The sequence below is a fragment of the Elephantulus edwardii genome, unplaced genomic scaffold (genome assembly GCF_000299155.1).
Source record: "Elephantulus edwardii isolate Elephantulus edwardi_28Jun2011 unplaced genomic scaffold, EleEdw1.0 scaffold00001, whole genome shotgun sequence".
NCBI classification, from domain to species: Eukaryota; Metazoa; Chordata; class Mammalia; order Macroscelidea; family Macroscelididae; genus Elephantulus; species Elephantulus edwardii.
In genome coordinates this window covers 6,735,280-6,755,369 of record NW_006399751.1, presented here as the reverse complement: position 1 = coordinate 6,755,369, position 20,090 = coordinate 6,735,280, and the positions used below count along the sequence as shown (strand labels likewise).

The following is a 20,090-nucleotide window of genomic DNA, read 5'->3' as shown; positions in this document are numbered from 1 at the left end:
CCTTATGGGACTGAGTGAGTTCACTTAGCATAATGCTCTCCAGTCCCTCCCAAGTTAGGTTAGTGATTTACAAAATGATTACTCCTGCATCTGCATAGTATTCCATCATGTGAAGGTGCCACAATTTCTGAATCCATTCAGTGTGGTTGGACATTAGGGCTGTTTCCATGTTCTTGCGATGGTAAATAATGCTGCTATGAATGTTGGTGTATGAGTCTCCCTTTGTGCAAGTTTACTTACTTTCAACATTAGGCTAATTGAGGCTAAGAATTGTCTTTTATAAATTTTTAGTTTGAGACATATAATTTAGGAATAATGTTACTTGTAATATTGAATGTAAGAGTGTGATATAAGAAAAGTATTGTGGTGTGAGTCTGTCCTTGTGTAACCCAGTATTCTTTGTTGGTCGTTGAGGTGTCAGGCATTTGTTGCTTGGTTTGTCTGTTCCTAATCAGTTCTGCGGTTGATATTCCTGCCCTGTCAGTTAGCAATCTTAAACCTCAGTTTCCTCAGAAATGTTCCTAACCTTTAAGTGGGGAAATGCTTATTTAGCACTTAGTAAGGTATCGAGGCTGGGGGGTGCCTGCAGTAAATGATAGCTCTCAAGTACTTTAACATCACCCACTAAAAGCTCTGCAAAGTGCTGTTGCAGCTAATTGAATTATCTGCTAACAAGAATATCCTTTTAGTTCTCTAAAATATATCTTGCAATACTTTCTCTGCATTTTGACATAGAGTGGAAAGAAAATGGTTAAAATTTCATCAGTGATTCTGGGTCCTCAGCCTTTTATGACAGTAATTTAAAACTTCAGTTCTTGCAGAAGACAGTAGAGTTAGCTGGACTTTGATTCCCATGCTTGCACTGGCAGGTACATGGGGGAGTCTGGATGGTTATTTTGGCACTTTGCGTATATATCTTCTGCGTATATATCTTCTGCATATATATCTTCGGCATGCTGGTTTTTTAAATCAGATATTTCTAGGATCTGCTTACATGTTTGCAGTTTACCTTTTTCTTAAGAAGGGGAAATACAAGAAGTGTTGCTTTTTAACAACTATGAGATATCATCTTACCCCAGTAAGAATAGCAAAATTCAACTGAGCAGCAAACATCAAATACTGCTGGCAAGGTTACAGAGAAACTGGAACCCTTATTCACTGTTGGTGGGAGTGTAAAATGGTGCAACCACTGTGGAAGGTGGTATGGCATTTTCTCAAAAAGTTGGAAATAGAATTACCATTTGACCCAACATTTCCACTACTAGGAATATACCCTAAAGAAATCAGAACTGTCACCCAAGCAGATATATGTACACCTGTGTTTATCACGGCTTTGTTCACTATAGCAAAGAGTTGGAAACAACCCAAGTGCCCATCAACAAACGGATAGAGAAGCTGTGGTATATTCACACAATGGAATATTATGCATTTTGAAAAACAAAAAATTCATGAAATATTATACAAAATGGGTGACCCTGGAGGACATTAGGGGAACCTAAGAAAAGAGGGGATAAATAGTGTATACTGCATTGAAACAGATGATGGAGACAACTGTTTAAAAGGAATATAGGTATTATTTTCATGACAAGATTCCAGAAAAAGAAATGCATATTAAGGTGGGCTGGAGGGGGAAGGTTGTATAACAATGAAAGAGTTTTGTTGTTTTTTTTTTCTTCAAAGAGAAAAGCGTACTGGGGGGAGGGGTGGGCAGGGAAGAAAATGTGCAAAAAGTAAATGAATGGGGGAAAATTAAATGCAAAGAATATGCTGTAAAATATATGTTGCATTAAGGGCGCTCTGGTGGCCTAGTGGCAAGAAGCTGTACTGCAATCTCAGAGGTATGCGGTTCAAATCCACCAGATGCTCTGCTGGAGAAGGCGGTGCAATCTCTTCCTGTACCTGTCAGATCCAATTTGATGGTACATGCACAAAATAAGAAAATAATAATTTAAAAAAATATGTTGCATTAAAAAAATCATTAATGATTTTTTTAAAAAAAGAAAATGTTATTTTTCTCCTGTAGTTCAAATATGTTTAGAAGGCCTGACATACATTAGTTACATCTAGCATTTTTATTTTTACAATTAAGGAAGCAGATTTTCAGAACCATTTACTTGCTTTTGTTCAAATAATTGGTTAATGGAGGAAAGCAAGAACATAAAGCATAATTTCCCGTTTTAGGAGGTCTCCAGAAATGCAGTCTACTATTGTTGTGATGGTTGTATGCCGTCAAGTCAGAACCAACTCATAGCTGAACAGCCAGTGCGTTTTCAGAGGCAGTAAATTGAACAAGAGGAGGTTGCCTATCATTCTCTTGTGGAGCAGCTGGTGGGTTCAAGCAACATGCCTTAGGGATTGCAGTGCACCTTCTTATCACTAGTCCTCCCGAGATTGCCAAAGCACGTGTGAGGATGATTAAGTTAAAAAATAAATATCTGAGAGGTTAAAAACTGTCTTGCCTTGGTGGGGGGGCCAAAACTTAGAAAGGAATGATGATTATTCCAGTGGTTTTGATGTTTGGCGTTGGGACTTGCGAACCAAAGAGTGGCATCCACAGGTGGTAGAAACCCAGTAAATAGTGCTTGAAAATATGAAGTCTTGGAAGCATGTATGCACAAGAATGCCTCTGAGTCACCTCTTAGACCTCTAGCACTGTCATGCTGAGCTTGTGAGTGTTTAATGTTTGTGAACGGTTACTAACCACAGGCTCAGAACTCCAAGTGCCTGGTGGCTCTAGGATTTTGAACTTTAGTCAGTGTCTGTAACTTAAAATCAGTAATGGAACTCTGAAAAGCTGTACCATCTGTAAAATTTAGTGTCCTGTCCATTATTCACTGTAAAGTTTAGCATTTTCTGCTGTTGATTTTATGGAAAGAATATCTCACTAGTTTATTTTCTTTACATCTCAGAAGTAAAGATTGTCACCAGTTCAGCTAGTGAAATTTCTTCAACAAAATGAAGGGACGTTGTTTACTTTTGTAGTCTTGATCAGATAATTAAGTCATTGGTATGTAGTAAAATAGTATGTAAAAAGTACGGAATAGTATGTATACTATCTTACCTTGTGGCTATTTTTTTTTAAAAAAGCAAAGGAATACACAAGTATTTGCTTAAATGTACATAGTCTAAGAAACTAGATCCCTAAGAACTGGAACTGAAATTGTGGAGTAGAGCCACATAGCTGGGACCGAAATAGGAGGGTGATTTAACGTTGCTTTTCATCTGTATATTCCTGTCACATGTGTCTGTTTGTTTAGAAAGTAAATAAAATTGCAATTAGTGTTAACACAGAGTGGCGGGAGGGAAACCACAGGAAATTGCTCAGTACCTTCACTGAGATACAGGCTGTGTGTTTAAAATGTAGCTCTCAAAAAAAAATGTGTCTGTCTCTTCTGACATCTTTGACAGAATCCCAATATGTAAAATAGATTAAAGGTGTCCTGTTCTGGGTGAACCAGGGATCAATTTCCCACATACTCTGGTATCTTGAGTTCCTGCAGTGTTTTCAGGGAACCCAGTAGCTAGACATAACTTGGGACCTTTAGTACAGTGGAACGAGCAAGATGTTTGTGTGCAGAACTCCCTGCTTTTGAATCCCTGTTCCGCGACTTGTTGCCCGGTGGCTTTAGGGAATTCACTTATCCTCTTTGAGCTTGATCCACAAAGCAGTTAGTATTCTGCGCCCCGCAGGTTACTGCTTAACTCAGAGTGTGACTTTGAGAGGTGGGGCTCAGTGGCATGTAGCGCCTTCAGTGTCTCTTTCTTCTATGCACCTTGGCTCACGGTATATCTGAAGTGGTAGTAAAGGCAGAATTTAAACTTTGAAAATGCCTGGTTGTTGTTTCTCCAAGTTATTTTGGATTCTAGTATGTTTGTAAACAGCCAATAAAAGATTTTCAAGTTTTGTTGGTGATGAAGAGAGCCGTTACCGTGAGAGTTGAATAGTGAGAGGGGAAAGGGACACTTCCCAGGTTCTAGTAATAATAGAGTTCATGATCTGGGTACTAGTTACATAGATGTGTTTACACTGTAAAAATTCATCATTATACTTTTGAGAAGCACTTCCACTGAGTCCTTTTCTTGCTGAATTCTCAGAATTCAAGATGGCTCAGCTAAGGACGTATGAGGAACCTTGCTTGCCTTTGAGGAAGGATTGAAAGTTTCAGTTGGCACATTTAAATATTTTTATCTTTTATATGAGTTAAAGATCACCTGACTTGATTTTTACCATCTATAGATAACCTGGCACTTGATTACAAGAGTAAGTACTTGGGCAGTAGCCATATTTCTAAAAATAAAGATGATATTTTCTTTAAAAAAATCATTATATATTTAGCATTTATGCAGTCTTCCATACTTTAGTTATGAATTGTTGTTGTGTATTGTAGAGTCATAGCTGACCTTCCAGCGGGTTTTCAGAGGCAATTAATCACAGAGGAGGAGCTTGCCCATTTTTTTAAAACTAATTTTAATGAAAGTTTACAGAGACTTAGGGTTTCCAGTCATTCATTGTTTTACTTTTCTCCCTGCCTTCCCCCAGTTCACTCTTCTCCTTGAAATTAAAAGAAACCTTGCATTGTTATATAATCCCTCCCCCCAAGTCCACTCCACTGTGCATCCTTCATTCTGGACTCCTGTCATGACAATTAATACCTAATCCTAGATCCCTTTTAAACAGGTCTCTCCCTCATCTGTTTCAGTGCAGTATACATCACTCATCCCCTCCTTCTCTGTCTTCTCTCAACCCTGATGTCAGTCCTGTTTTACAACCATGGCCCTACACAATATTTATCCTTTTGTGACTGAGATATTTCACTCAGATTAATGTCCTCCAGGGTCACCCATTTTGTATATTTCATGAGTTCCTTGTTTTTCAGTGCTGCATAGTATTCCATTATGTGACTATAACAGCTTCTCTATCTATTCTTTTGTTGCACATGGCGATCTTGAACTGCATGCCTTTGGGATTGCAGTGTAGCTTCTTGCCACTGGACAACCAGAGCTCCCTAATTGTAAATGAGACTTAAAAAATATTTAATAATCACAGATGTTATTTTTATTACTTCACTGCCTGTATCTATCTGTTGCCATACGGCACTAACCTGGTACTTTTGACCTGACAAGTCTGTAATACTTCAAAACGTATTTCCCTTAGCAATTCTCTTGAGTTTCGTAGAACTAGAACTCAAACCTTGGCTTTTGTGAAGGTGATTGAAGGTAATGAGTGATAGAATTAGTGCTCTGATCCTAATTAAGATAGCTGTGTCTTCTGTTTGATACCCACTTACATACAATCTCAATGTCTAGGCCATGACTTAGTCGACCTCTTTTGACCCAGACCTGCATTCTTTTTTTTTTTTTAGTAAGAAAAACCACACAGGGACTTTATTATTCCCAGTACGGGACAGGTCTTCCAGGGCGGCAGGAGGTGGCTGTGGGACAGGGCTGTAGAGATGGGGGTGGCCCTACTTGCTAGCGATGAGGGGGCTCCTGAGGACCACAGTGACTGAGTCCCCACGCAGGAACATCTTAGAAATGTAGCGGTCCTTGTTGACGGGTTTGGACTTCTTCTTGCCCTTGCCACTCTTGGGGACCTCGGTCCACATCTCCTCCACGTTCTCCAGCACCACGTTGCAGTGCCTGTCGAAGGCCTTCAAGCGGGCCAAGAGCTTCTTGTTGTTGCGACAGTTGATGAGCACTTGCGTGTTGTTCTTGACCGACTGCGTGAGCATGGAGAGTGGGCCCATGTTAAACGCCTCCTCCTCTCGCTTCTGCAGCTCCTCCGGGGTCATCTCACTCTTGGGCTTGTTGAGGAGGCTCATGGTGCTGGCTGCGGTCTCGAATCCAGACCTGCATTCTAGTACTTTTGGCTCTTCATTCAGCTTCAAAAAGATCTTCTCTATCATTATAGAAAATTATTTCACTTGTTTAGATTATAAAATGTTAGCAGGTGAACAGTGATCTATAATGTCACATAATTGGTAAATAATTATTGCTTCCCCTTCCCCAACCGTCCCTGCAATTCAGCAAATTATAGGAGTATTTTATATGAAGAGTCTTTGGAAATGAAAACAGCAAGAACTCTACATAATTTTTACATTTATATTTTCTATTTTTTTAAAACAACCTTGAGTTCTGTGTGGTCCAGGAAAAAAATTCATTTCTATTTTTAATTTCCCAGAGACTCCAGTTTTCAAATCATTTAACAAAATGCAGTAACATTCATTTTTGCGTAGACTAATCAGCATAAGAATGTCCAAGTTATCTAGTGCTGCAAAAACAGAGATACTGCAAGTGAGTGGCTGTAAGAGACTTCTTTAAGATCTAGAGAGCTTGAAATCCAGGAAGGTGTTGACTAATTCTGGAGGAAGGTGTGTTTCCTTGAGCATGGTCTGAAATTCCTTGGAGATTGATGTCTTGACACTTTCCTTTGTGGAGCAATTTCCAAGAACAGAGACCTGGATCCAGTACATGTCCTCTACCATCTGCTCTTCTATCTTGGGAATACTGAGCACCTATCACCACCATTCTGCTTCATTCCTTTTACGTCTCCTTACAACAAAAGAGAGGTCTGGTGGCCTAGTGGGTAAGGAGTTGTGCTGCTAACCCAAAGGTCTTGCTTCTCTCATGGTTCAATCTAACAGCTCTGAGGTAGAAAGGATACTCTACTTTTTTTTATATATAAGTTTTGGGCGTGTGTTTATGTAATTAGCATTTCTTTCTCTTACAGTTAGCTCAGCAACTAAACTCATTGATACAACCAACAAGTAGCTGACCCTCCAGTGGGTTTTCAGAGGCTATCAATTACATGGGAGGAAATGGTCTGTCTTTCTTCTGCAGAGCACCTGGTGAATTTTAACTACTTGCATTTGAATTGGCAGGACAGCTCCTTACCTACTACTTGACCACCAGAGTTCCCCTAAAAGTAGGGCTTAAAATTTCTGTCTCTTTCTCATAGCTTTATTAATGAGAACATAAGTTAAAGGTTTGTCTTTTCCAGGGACCTAGGTTGATCTTCTGACTGACAGCTAATTCTGTGACAAGCTTAGAGGAGGCTTATTATCTATGAAATTACTATTACATTCAATGACTGTTGAACCAGATCTCTGTAGTACTTCTGAAGTCTAATTCTGTGTTCTGTTAGCCACCTATCAAATGTAAAATGACTGGCACAATACTATAGCACAGAGTGAAATACCTCAGTAACTAAAGGGAAAATACTGTATAACAGCATTGTTATTAAACAGAACTGACATGAGGTTTGGGGAGAAACTGAGAAAACAGGGAATAAAAAATGAATACTGCATTGAAACAAATGAATGAAAGAACTGTTTAAAAGAAATATGTGATTAGGCATTTGCTGTATGACAGCAAACCAGAATATGAGGTGCATAGCAAATTGGAGGGAAGGAGGGAGGTAAGTCTGCAACAATAATTTTTTTTTAAGTGAACTGGGGGAAGGATAGGGAAGAAAATGTGCAACAATGAATGAATGAAAGTCCAACTTTTCTGTTAACTTTCATTAGAACGTTTTCGCAATAGGAAATGGGGGAAAAGACATTTTCAGCTTTGCTTTCGTGATCTTGATAATTGCTGGATAGAAACTAAACAAGACTTTTTATCCATTTGAACATCCCATTCTGTGTGTGTGTGTGTGAGAGAGAGAGAGAGAGAGAGAAACTGACTGCCGAGGACTGTTCTCTCTCTTTCCTTCTAGATTTGTCTCCTGACTAGTTCCCCCAGCCATATTTACTGTGTTTCTGGGTGCTGCTTTACTGAAGGAAAGAAAACAACTGTCAGAGGAGGCCTGTAGTAAAAGATCTAGAGGAATTCTTTATAAATATTAAAAACAGATTGGTGTTCTTAAGTCAGACTCCTGAACATCTGCTTTTCATTAAGATAGTGTCCTGAAATAACTGTTAGTGAAAAGTTAGATTCCAAGAGAAAGGAACTCAAAATCATAGTCAGTGTTCCTTTAGAATCATTAAGTCCCGGGAGTATTTTTGCCATCACCTAGTGTTGTCAGCTTATTGTTCTTTAAATAATTCCTTCTAAAAAAATAATAATTTCTTCTAAATTGTATGACATACTGTGCTAGAAAACTGCCTGCCACAATATTTGGAATTTGCTGCTTCACAATGCAGCTTATCCATTGGTTGAATTCCAGTCCTGTAGAAACTGTTTCATTGAACATTGCTCTGGTTTTCTGTTTGTCCATCCTTCTCTTCCAGCAGTCAGTTTTCTAGCATTTTCTCTTTTTCTTCTTCTGCTCTTTCATTCCCTAGCAGACTTTTTCCCCCTTTTGTTTTTCCTCCTTTCTCAATACCCTTTCAAGATGTATGTCTTGTACATCTTCTTCTCTTTCTTCTTCACAGTGTGAACAGAAACATAAAGCAAAACAGTGCTTCTTTTTCCTGGTGCCTGTGCTTTTGTCAGATCTATTTCAAATAAAAACTCATATGAATGCAGTTTTTGATGGGAACTCACCATCCTTCCAGATCTGTAATAAAGTGCATATGGATATTGCAAAAAAAATTAATTAAACTTCTTCCCTTCCAGGGCTTTACCAAAAAAAACTGTTGGAGCTAGTAGACCATTTGAATAGAGTGGCAGAATACAAGATCAGTATCTAAAAATCAATGGGATTCCTCTACAGTTACAAAGAGAACTCAGAGAAGGAAACCAAGAAGGCAATACCATTTACAATAACCAACCACAAATTGAGATACTTGGGAGGGAACCTAACTAGAGACACAAAAGACAAAACTACAGAACATTTTTGTGAGACACAAGAAAAGACCTAAATAAATGGAAAACTGATCCCTGTTCATGGATAGAAAGACTCAGTATTGTGAAAATGACAATATATTCAGTGCAATCCCAATACAGATACCAAATTCATTTTTCAAGAGATCGAAAAGGAATTTGTTAAGTTCATTTGGAGAATAAAGAGACCCTGAATAAGCAAAGCACTTCTGAAAAAAAAAAAAAGTAAAGTGGGAGGTGTAGCACTCCCTGACCTCAAAACCTACTACACAGCAGTAGTAACCAAAACAGCATGGTACTGGTACAATCAGTGACAGGCATATAAACCAATGGAACAGAATTGAGAACCCAGAAATGGACCCAGCTATCTATGATCAACTGATAATTGGACAAGGAAATAAGACCTATCAAATGGGGAGATGACAACCTCTTCAACAAATGGTGATGGCAAAACTGGACTGCTAATTACAGAAAACTGAAACAAGATCCACATCTCACACCATACACAAAAATCAACTCACAGTGGATCAGACCTGAGAATAAAGACCAAAACCATAAAGTTCCTAAGAGACAAATTGGGATCAAGCTTAGAAAGCCTAGTCTATGGTATAAAGGGACTATCAAATATAACCAGAAATGTACAGTTTGGAGAGGATAAAGTTGATAAACGGGACCTTCTAAAGATGAAATCTCTGTGCTTTTCAAAAACTTTGCCCAACAGAATGAAAAGAAAACCTTCTGATTGGGAACAAACGTTTGTCAATACCATCTCAGACAAGGGTCCCATAATGAAAGTATACAAAATACTCCTGGACTTCTAGAATAAAAAGGCTGATAATCCATTTACAAAATGGGCAAGAGACATGGAAAGACCTTTCACAGAGGAGGACATTTGGATGGCCAACAGACATAATGAAGAAATGCTCAAAATCACAGTAAGAAACCTACAAATCAAAATCACAATGAAACACCGTCTTACCCCAGTAGCAGTCGTAAAGTTTACCAGGGCGGCAAGTAATAAATGTTGGAGAGGATGTGGTGAGATAGGAACTCTTATACATTGATGGGATTATAAAATGGTTCAACCACTCTGGAAGGCAGTTAAGGGTTCTCTCAAAAAGCTGAACATTGCGTATGACCCAGTTATTCCACTACTTGCAATATACCCTGAGAAAATGAGAACTAAGGCACAAACTGAGACTTGTACACCAATGTTCATAGCAGCATTATTCATATAACATGAACATGGAAACAGCCCAAATGCCCAACCACAATGGAATGGATTGAGAAATTATGGTACTTTCACACCATAGAATACTATGCAACATGCAGGAGCAATATGCTAAGTGAACTAACTCAGTCTCATAAAATCAAATACTGTATAAGACCGTTATTAAAAAGCAAGTATGAGGATCCAAGGAGGGGAGGAGGAGTGCTTAATCATAGGGTCACACAATTTGATGGTGGAAGGAGGGGTGACTAAAGGAAAGGGAAAAGATCCAGTATGAAAATGTATACGAACTTTGTAAGTAAACTACTATAAGATAAATTCATACAGTCATGACTGGTAGAGAAAATTCCAGCTGCTGGTGAGGGGGGCGGGAGGGGCGGGGAGAGAGAGAGAGTGTGTGTGTGTGTCATTTGACCATCATCATCTTAGTAAAATAATTTTAAATTAGCCTAAAACATTCATTTCACAACATGTTAGTGGTAGGTAAATAGTGATTTATAAATGTATAATTAGGATTGATTTTCCTCAGTGTTTCTCCATTGTTCAGCCCCTTTCTAGCCTTCATTGACTGAAACCAGATGCTTATATCACCGTCTCGGATACTACAGAATTGATCTTACCTTAACTACATTTAATACTAATTTATATGGAACGTAACTTCATTATCTAATGTGGACGAATTCCATAGTGAAAATCTGTTAACAGAAACAGATCAAAAAATTTGTATAAAAAACTGTGTTGGATTTTAATTGACTTGTTTACAAAGTGACTAAAGAGGAAGGATAAGACTATAGTCTGCCTCCATAAAGATTTGAAACTACAATGTAATTTTCTGGTTAAGTTGGTTTCTAAAGCCTAACATAGACAATGGAAAGTCAGTTGATGGTATTTTTTTTTTTTTCTATTTGAAATCATTTTATGTAGTTGATGGTATTAATTCACTGTTCTTTTTAGCTAAAGATACTGCACAGGTTGTTACCATTAGTCCCAAATCCTGATATAGAGTAGAGGTAGCTAGAGAAATAGAAGTAGTCTTAATTCAGAAAAAGAAAAATATTTTTATTTTTCAGGATATTTCAGAATTTGTTCTTGGGTGTGAGAAGATGTTTAGGATGACCTCAAGGTTTTGGCCCAAACAGTTAGTAAAATGCAGTTGCTGTTTTCTAACAAAGGAAAATTGTTGCCAAAAAAAAAAAACAAACCCAGACTATAGATTCAAACACTTGTTTACTTGATTTACGCATGAATTCACTAAATAAAAAGGGCATTGGAATAGGATTTGTGAAGCCGACTGGAAGTAAATGTTGCCATGTGAGGGAAAGGGGGTTAATGTGTTGTATAAAAATGCCATAAACACTTGGCTGCTGAGAGGCTGGATCAAATCCACTGGCTGCTCTGCAGAGGAAAGATACGGCATTCGGCTTCCATAAATACTTAAGAGTCTTGAAAACTCTGTGGTAATGGAAAGAGGTCCTTCTTGGTATCCTCTGTACCAAGTAAGTACTCTTACATGTCCATCTATACTTTTGAGCCAGCTAGTATTTTTCCAGAGCAATTCTGGACTTTCATTTCTTGAGATAGAAATTTCTGGTTAGAAGTCATTGCCAGAGATAAAAATCAGGAATAGATGGAACTCTGTACCCCATTTTTCAGTCATATTAGTAGTTAAGTTTCTTTATAAAATGAAGATAGATAATAGCACTATGTTATGGATTAATGGGAAGAATTCAATTTCTGTTTATCCATAAAATAGTGCCCAGTGTATGGTTGACTCTCAATAAATGTCAGTTAATTCTATAAAGGAAAGTTTGCTTTTAAGTTGATATGCTTCTAAGGTTGGTCTTTAAAGTAAAACCTTCCAGCTCCTATAAACTTAGTTTATTGTTCTTTTTGTGCATAGTACAAATTTATTATAATGCTTTTTCGACTATAAAATGAGATGGTTGGGTTTGTTATTTTTAAGGAAATTTTGGCAAAATATTTCATACTTGATTTTAATTGTTCTTTTGCCTCCTACATGTAGAGATTCTGGTTGAAAATTTTTGTGTTTGTGAGTTTTTCTTATGCACGCTTGTGTTTTATGTGTAATGTTTTGATTTTCAAGACACATTTTCATTCCAAATTTATTTATTTATTTAATTTTTGTCATTACAGGCAAGAAGACAACAAGACCCTAGTCCTGGTTCTAATTTAGGTGGTGGTGATGACCTCAAACTTGGTTAATTAGAAGCACACAGATGTGCCACTCATCTTTACATATACATTGCTTCTAGTTGGTAGAAATAATTGATTACAAGACCAGAAACTGTGATAACTGGATATACTGCAGTCTGTTTCTCAACCTTAGGCAGTAACAGACATCACAGACTGCCATGGTTTTGCACTATGATTATAATACCTGCATTTCTAATTTTTTAAACATGTAAGCCAGTAATAATTTGGAATTTTTTTTTCTATGCAAGCTTATTACCTTGTTGGCATTATATTTAGTGAGTTGAAACTATCCAATTGTAAAGTCCATTTTTCTAGTCATTGTAATTTAAAAGTTATGTCATTTAATAGGTCAAGAAGTTAAAATTTCATAGGGGGGGTGGGGATTTCCCCCCCTCCTAATCGGTTGCTCTAATTTTTTTGTACTTTTAGATGTGTTGATTTATATAACTTCACTATAGATAAACATTCTTGGGGGGGATTTGTTTTATTTTCCCCATTTCCTTTTGTGTTTTTATAATCTATGGCATTTAAAAACTTCTGATGTGTTTGCATTATTTACAAGCTAAAAACCTAGTAGCACAGAGCTGTCTGCCACAGCCTTCTAACACAAAGTTTACAGTTGTTAAAGTTGCAGTATCCTTTTAAATACCAGTATCAGCACCCTTTGTTTGCTTTTTAACCAAAATTATTTTTATTGATAATAACTGTTGTCTGTACCACATCTGTTTTAGATTTCTATAATTATGAGTTTGGGTGGAGATCTTCACCGTGGTTGATAATATTCTACTGAAATGCCTAAAAGAAGTCATAGGCTGGCTTCTGTTATATTCAGGGATTGTTTTTAAAAAATCAGTCAGAAAAGGGATACTGGAACTTCTTAATCTAACACCGTATTAAACTGGAGACAGTGATGAATCAGCTACAAAGGTAATAATGTATTAAAATCATGTTTAAGACAGCTGCTTTCATGTATATTTTATATTGCATGCTTTTGTAAAAAACAATGCTAGGTGATAAAACGTCGATGATTGCCTTCGAGTTGAGCATGACTCAAAGCAACCCTATGAACAAAAGGCTTGAAGCCCCTCTACAACTGTCAACATTTATCAAAGTTCGAAGATAAAACATTAGTTTTAGAAAATGTTCATCTGTCCAGAGGCTACATTTTCTTCCATTAGTTATTCTGGAAAGGAACACTCACAGCATATATATGATATTTTCCAAAGGTCTGTTAATAGAACCTTTTGAAATGAATTAGTGTAAGAATAATTTTAAGTAAGTTCAGTATCAAAATGAGTACAACTTCCCCCCTACACACTTTCAGAATGGAAAAAAGTGCTGAGTCATTTAAGCATCATCCAAATATTTCTTCATGGTCACATTCATTAAATGTTGCTGCATTTCTGATCTTTGCAAAAATGTATTTTAACATAACAGAGTGGCATTATTTTAAAAAGTTTGAAAAACTGTCATGGTTAAAGAACTTGAGTCTGAATGAGGTCATTACATTTAAAAAGTGTATCAGTATACTTGATGGATGAGGAAAGCGTGACTTTCTTTGTATATAAGTTACAATTCATAAACTGATACCCTGTATCTCGGAATAAAAATAGTAGTTATATATTTGAACTTATGCATGGTAGTAAGGAGTGTGTTTAAGTTGTTACAAACAATAATACATCATAAAAGGTCATGCTGATTGCTGTATGTTAAGCACTATGAATGAATTTGGTTGGTGTTTGGTGTTGTGCAGCTCACATGTTTACACACTCGGTGCCCTAATTTCCCCTGAGGGAATTGCCTTTTAAGTGGTCCTTATAGTGGTGTTTTAAGGTTTCTTTATCACAGAACTTCTTAGTTTTTTACTTCTGCACTTAATTTTTTTTTTAATGATGGTACAGCTTTCTCTGTTACTCTAGCTAAGCAAAGGCTTTTGGTTCATCAGTAAATACGAGCAAATGTTATTAAAGGTTTATGTTTCCATCCATCTGTAAATACTGCATTTTTCTTGTCATTCAGTACTGCTGCTGCTTCTGTCTGTCTTAATGCTGGCATTAAGATCATGAGCCCTTTTCCTCCAATAGTGCAAGCTTTAAGAAACTACTTTTATTAAGTTATTTGATGCAATTTGATATTTTTCAGTCTATTTAAACAAAATCACATCATTGCATCATCTTTTTCAAATTCATTTTCATTAAAACTTGCCTTAAGCTACCAGAGTGCTTGTGTCACCATTAGCCGTACTGTGTTGTATGTTTAACTTACTTTCACAATAAACTTCTGTGTAGTGAAAACAAAGGTCTTGCTCTTTATTAACACACTTCAACAACTTCTATTACTGGACACAAAAATTTACTGTTTCTACGGCATCTAACAAAAACAGTGAGATGAAAGTTAATATAGGCTACACTCCCCTTATATTCAATTAGAACTCTGATGAGATTGAGGAGTTCTGCATTCCATCTTTAAGCCTCCTACAAATACTTGGTTTATCAAGATAGATCATTATTTTACGTCATGCCCCATGTATTTTGGTAGAACACAGTTTGGTCCCTGACATCAGAAGGCAGTCCTTCTGCCTGTGACAGAATATTTGTGAGTAGCCCTAATGACCACCACAGTGTACTCTTTTCATTAAATGTTTGATTCACTCTCCTTCCTTCAAGAACATATACTTGGGTACTAATATGCTTTGAGCTGACTTTCTAAGATCCATGGATTCTGCCTCCTAGGGAAAGTACAAAAACACTTTAATTTGGAAAGAAGAATAATGCAGTCACTGGTGTTAACAGTTATGTCATAGAGGAGGGCATTTCAGACTTTCCCTCCTGACACAAAGTGTTCTTTGAAACCCATCCCCCCAACTCATTGTGTTTTCCCATGATCTTAGGCCCCATCCCTGATTTTCTGGACACAATATCTTTTATTTCTGTTGTTGTTGTTGTTGTTGTTATGTGCCATCGAGTCATTTCCAACTCATAGCGACCCTATGCACAACAGCCCTAAACCCTGCTCTATCCTGCGCCAACCGCACTGCCTCTGACACACCCATCCCGATTACCCCAGTCACTGAATCGATCCATCTCATAGAGGGTCTTCCCCTCCTGCGCTGTCCCTCCACCCTCCCAAGCATGATGTCCCTCTCCAAGGACCCGTCCCTCCTGGCAACATGTCCAAAGTATGTCAGACGAAGCCCCAGAATCCTTGCCTCCAAGGAGTAGCTTGGTTTAATCCTCTCCAAGATGAATCTGTCTGTTTTCCTGGCAGTCCATGGTACATTCAGTACCCTTCTCCAGCACCACAGCTCAAAAGCATCCACTCTCCTTCTATCCTCCCTAGTCATTGTCCAACTCTCTGATGCATAACAAGCGATTGCAAAGACCATGGCCTGTATCAGGCGCACCTTAGTCTCCAGAGAGACACTGTTGCTCCTGAGTACCTTTGAGAGGTCCCTAACGGCAGACTTTCCCATCACGATACGCTTTTTGATTTCCTGACTGCTGGTGCCAAGAGTGTTGACTGTGGAGCCGAGCAAACTGAAGCTATGAACACTCTCAATCCTTCGTCATCCATCCTGACGCTGCCAATTGGTCCAGTGGCGAGAATCTTTGTCTTCTTGACATTGAGCCTCAGTCCATACTGAAGGCTGCAGTCCTTGACCCTTCGCAGCAAGTGCATGAGGTCCTCCTCAGTTTCAGCAAGCAGGGTTGTGTCATCTGCATAATGCAGATTGTTAATAGATCTTCCACCAATCCTGGTGCCACAATTCTCCTCATAGAGCCCAGCTTCTCGGATAATCTGCATACATGTTGAAAAGGTATGGAGACAGGATGCATTCCTGGCGTACACCCTTCCCAATTTTGAACCATGCAGTGTTACCCTGCTCTGTTCTGACTACTGCCTCTTGATCCAAGTACAGGTTTCGCATTAGCACAATTAAATGTTCTGGGATTCCTATTCTTCTCAGAGTCAGCCACAGTATTTCTACTTTCTGAAATAGTTTACTTGCTGCTTGCATTTTTCTCCCTTGCCCCTTTAAAAAAATTGTTAAAGGTGCGTGGCAGACAGAGCCATGCCATATTGCTTGCTTTGCAGGTTTCCACGTAATGAGAGTTTTAGCAGGAGGATAGACACCATCCTAGCCCCCAGTATCCATTCTCCTTGTTATTCTCCTGTCAGTGGCATCACTGTCCGTCCAGCTACCCAATCTGAAAACCCAACTGTCATTGTTCTTAACTCCCATACGCCTTCATCTCCCCCATCACCCTATAGATCGTGCCAATGAATTCCATAAAGTCTGTTTTCTGTTTGATTTTTCAAAAATCATAGTCCCACATAAAGCATTACCAGTCAGCCAGGCACTTTCATTACAGATGAGAAAGCTTAAGTCATGGAGAATGTGGTCAATTTCCTCAAAGCATGAAGCTTGGACAAAGTAGCAAAGGTAAGATTGAGATTCCTAGTCGGTACCATTATTTAGGTACTCTGACCCAGCATGCCCCTGCCTGTTGCACTGAGGCTCCTGGATAAGTCCCCGTCCTCGTGGCATATACTTGGTCCACTAGCAGTTTGTACTCAGTTTTGGGGTTGCTGACATTCTCAGTTGATCTGCCCTAAGGTACCTCTACTTCACGGGACTCTGGCCCTCTTCCTGGGTGGGCACAACCCTTCTTCCTCTCCCAGTACCACCATCTCAGCTGCCTGTGATGCTACAATGAACCTCTATTTCCATGTGTGTTTTAATACCAGCAACAATGAGTAGGTTTGATAGTGGTGTTAAGTGCTATCGAGTCAACTCTGTCTCATTCTAACCCTATATACAACAGGTCTGACCCCTGCTCTGTCTTGATACATACCTAGAAACCAATTTGAGGATTAAGGAAAAAAATCTGATGATGAAAATTTCCTATGGTCAATGACAACTCTGGTGTCATAGTCTGTAACAGGTTGCCCTACTAACCAAAAGACCAAGGGTTTCTGGTGATTTAAATCTAGAAGGGATGAGCAATCTCCAATTAGGGTTCACAGACTCAAACTATGCTGTGATGTGTGCACATGTCAAGTTAACTGCAACTGACAGCAACTATGAACAACCTCGGAACTTTTTTTTTATATATCAAAAATATTTGTTATTTCATCTTCTGCTTTTCACTGAATTGTACAAACTAAAATAGTTAAGAGGAGCCCAGAAATACATAGGATCTTTAAAACAATCTACTAATGGAGTAAATAGTTGTCTGCTTACCCAGTTAGAGAATTTTTATGGGTCTGTATTTCAGACCAGTTAACCTCATTTGAAACTCATGCCTGTTTTACTAAGAAATAATTTCATACATAGACTACATTAAGAGTAACAGTTATGTTTACTTTTTCAAATTGGCAAAAATACATCTACTTTTATTCTTTTTATTAATGTTAGCTAGAGGGCTTTAACAAATTAAAAATTAACAGCCTACCTGTAATTATAATCTCATATAACTACATGCATTCTGTTTTGCTTTGATTTTGTGAAAAAGCTGCCTTCAAATAGGCATTAAATTATATTAGAATGGGGTGAAGAAGGCTGGATTTTGAAGGGAAGAGTATTCTTTTAGGAATATGAAAGAAGAAAACAAGTCTGAAGCAGCAGTCTGGAGATGTGGGTGATAGATACTGTTTGGGACAACTGTATGTCTTGGTGGTATAAGGATGTGCCTGAACTTTGCTTTATCTAGTGCAATCCTCACAATCTCCGACATGAGCCCATAGTTAAAGTCATCATGTCTCTCTTGTTGAGTCTTCCTCTCCTATATCGACCCTCTCCATCTTTCCAATGATACGCATTTCCAAGGACCAGTCAGTCCCTCCTAACAACATACCTTAGTATGTGAGGCAAACTTTGTCATCCTTGTTTTGAAGGACACCCTCCTGGTTCCACTTTCTCCAAGACTTGTTTGTTCTTTTGGCAGTCCACGGAAGTTTTAGTTCTCCAACACCACAACTCAAAAGCACTGATTCTTCCATCATCCTTAGTCATTGTCCAACTTTCAGATACACAGCAAATAATCACTAGCCTTTAAATTGACATCTTGGCTCTTCAGCACTTTGGAGAGAGCCTTGACAGAAGATTTTCCCCAATGTGCAATGTCTTTTGATTTCTTGACAGCTAGTACCAAGGGTGTTGATTGTAGATCCAAATAAGATTAAATCATTGACAATTTCAATTTTTTTCTCCATCTATCATGATGTTACCTATTGGCCCTGTGGGGAGTTTCAGTTTTTTAAACCCAGAAGCAGTGAGTTTCCTAGTCAGTGGCAGAAGTGAAAGTTGTCAAGGTGACTGAAAGAACTTGGTTCTGTGCCCATAACCAAGGGACCTGGGACTGTTTAGTGGAGTATGTATGAGATTCTAAAGTCAGAAGAGGGGGTGTAAAAATTGGTCAGTCTGAAAGCAGTCTTACGTCTTCACATGAGCCTGAAGTCCACATGAGATTTTTTTAAGCTTTCACATGAGGTTTTTTTAAAGCTTTCTGACAGTACTTCTGCCAACCTTACCAAACTATAAACTTTAAAGCATCCTTTTTTCTAGTATCTGGAGATCATAATCAATTCTCAAAGGTCCTTTTTCACTTTAGTCAAGGTGGTTTTCCTGGTGGTCATTGTAGTCAAACAGAGGCAAGCCGATAGCTTGTGCCTGAAGGTTCCTGAGGCACAGTGTTAATGGGCACATTTTTATATTGATTGAGAAAGTAATCTTATTCATTGATGTCCAAAATTTATCCTGGAGCCGTTCTGTAATAAATCAAGTGACTTGTACCATCCACCAATTATGGAATCCTGTTCAAATTGTTATTCAACTCTGCCCAATTCTGGCTTGTATATTTCCATCTTTACCTAACTCCTCTGAGCATCTTTTAGCCTATATTACGAACTATGCAACGTTTTCATCTTGTAAATTTGAACATTAGTCCCTATCGGGATTGTTTCTAGACTTTGACTACACCTCCTAAATTTACTTTAGCAGAGCAGGGTTTTCACTCTAGGACAGCTATGATCTCATTTCTCAGGATTGTTACTCATTCATTACCTTCCAGTCAGTAGTCTTAGCTGACTTTGCTTCAGGTTTTCCAAGGCTTGTAAATCGCACTGGAGGAGATTGCCCATCTTTTCCCTAGCAGAATCACTGGAGGATTTGAGTCTCGAAAGGAGTGCTTAGAGTCGTCTCTGAGTTAAAAGAGCGACTCTTTACGGAAGGACTATCTCAGGATTGTTAGAATCAAAAGAACTCCTTCAAGAATAAATAAAGACAAGGAAAACTACTTCTTGATGGCTTCGCACAAGGAAAAGCTGCGTTTTATTTTGAGGGCATCTCACAGCTCGGACCAAGAGCTGACGCTGAACAGATTTGAGAAGTCCCCTCCCCTATTTATGGATGAGAAAACCGAGTTGCAAAGAGCGCTAGGAGTTTGCCCGAAATTATACAATGTCCAAGCGTAATAGCAGCTCCAGGTGCTGCCGCGGCCACTTGGCGAATTCTGCCCAGAGGGAGATGTGAAAGATCTGAGTGGAATCAGACGGGAAGTCTGTTTAGGGCTGCTTCCTCTACTCACACATTTGTGCGCACAAGCACATTTCTTCGACCCGTGCTCGTAAGCTCTTAGGTGAGAACAAAGTCATTCCTCGGCATCTGAACCATTTACAGTCCCGACCCAAAGCAAGACTCCGCATACTTCTTCCTGACTGGCCTTTAAACAGTGGGCCTGGCGGAGGAGACCCTGGGAGAGCAGCAGCCAGCCACCTGCCGTGGAACTCCAGAGGAGCGAAGACTGCTGGACACTGTGGGACCCCCCTGCAGCCCACACCTGTGTGACCCTTAGCACACAGGGTGCTGCTGCATAAA

The 20,090-nt window shown here is 38.7% G+C and overlaps 1 protein-coding gene across 2 annotated transcripts in view; it reads left to right on the top strand.

Annotated features, from left to right (window-relative positions):
* Positions 1-12,888, top strand: part of CBFB (core-binding factor, beta subunit) — a 47,310-nt gene extending 34,422 nt beyond the window's left edge. The window contains exon 6 of one of the 2 annotated variants that reach the window (XM_006878708.1): positions 12,152-12,888. In XM_006878708.1, coding sequence (XP_006878770.1) covers positions 12,152-12,174 — 23 coding nt within the window. In that variant the 3' untranslated portion in view covers positions 12,175-12,888. The remainder of the gene's footprint in view (positions 1-12,151) is intronic. The other variant, XM_006878707.1, reaches the window with a different exon arrangement.
* Positions 12,889-20,090: the final 7,202 nt, after the last annotated feature.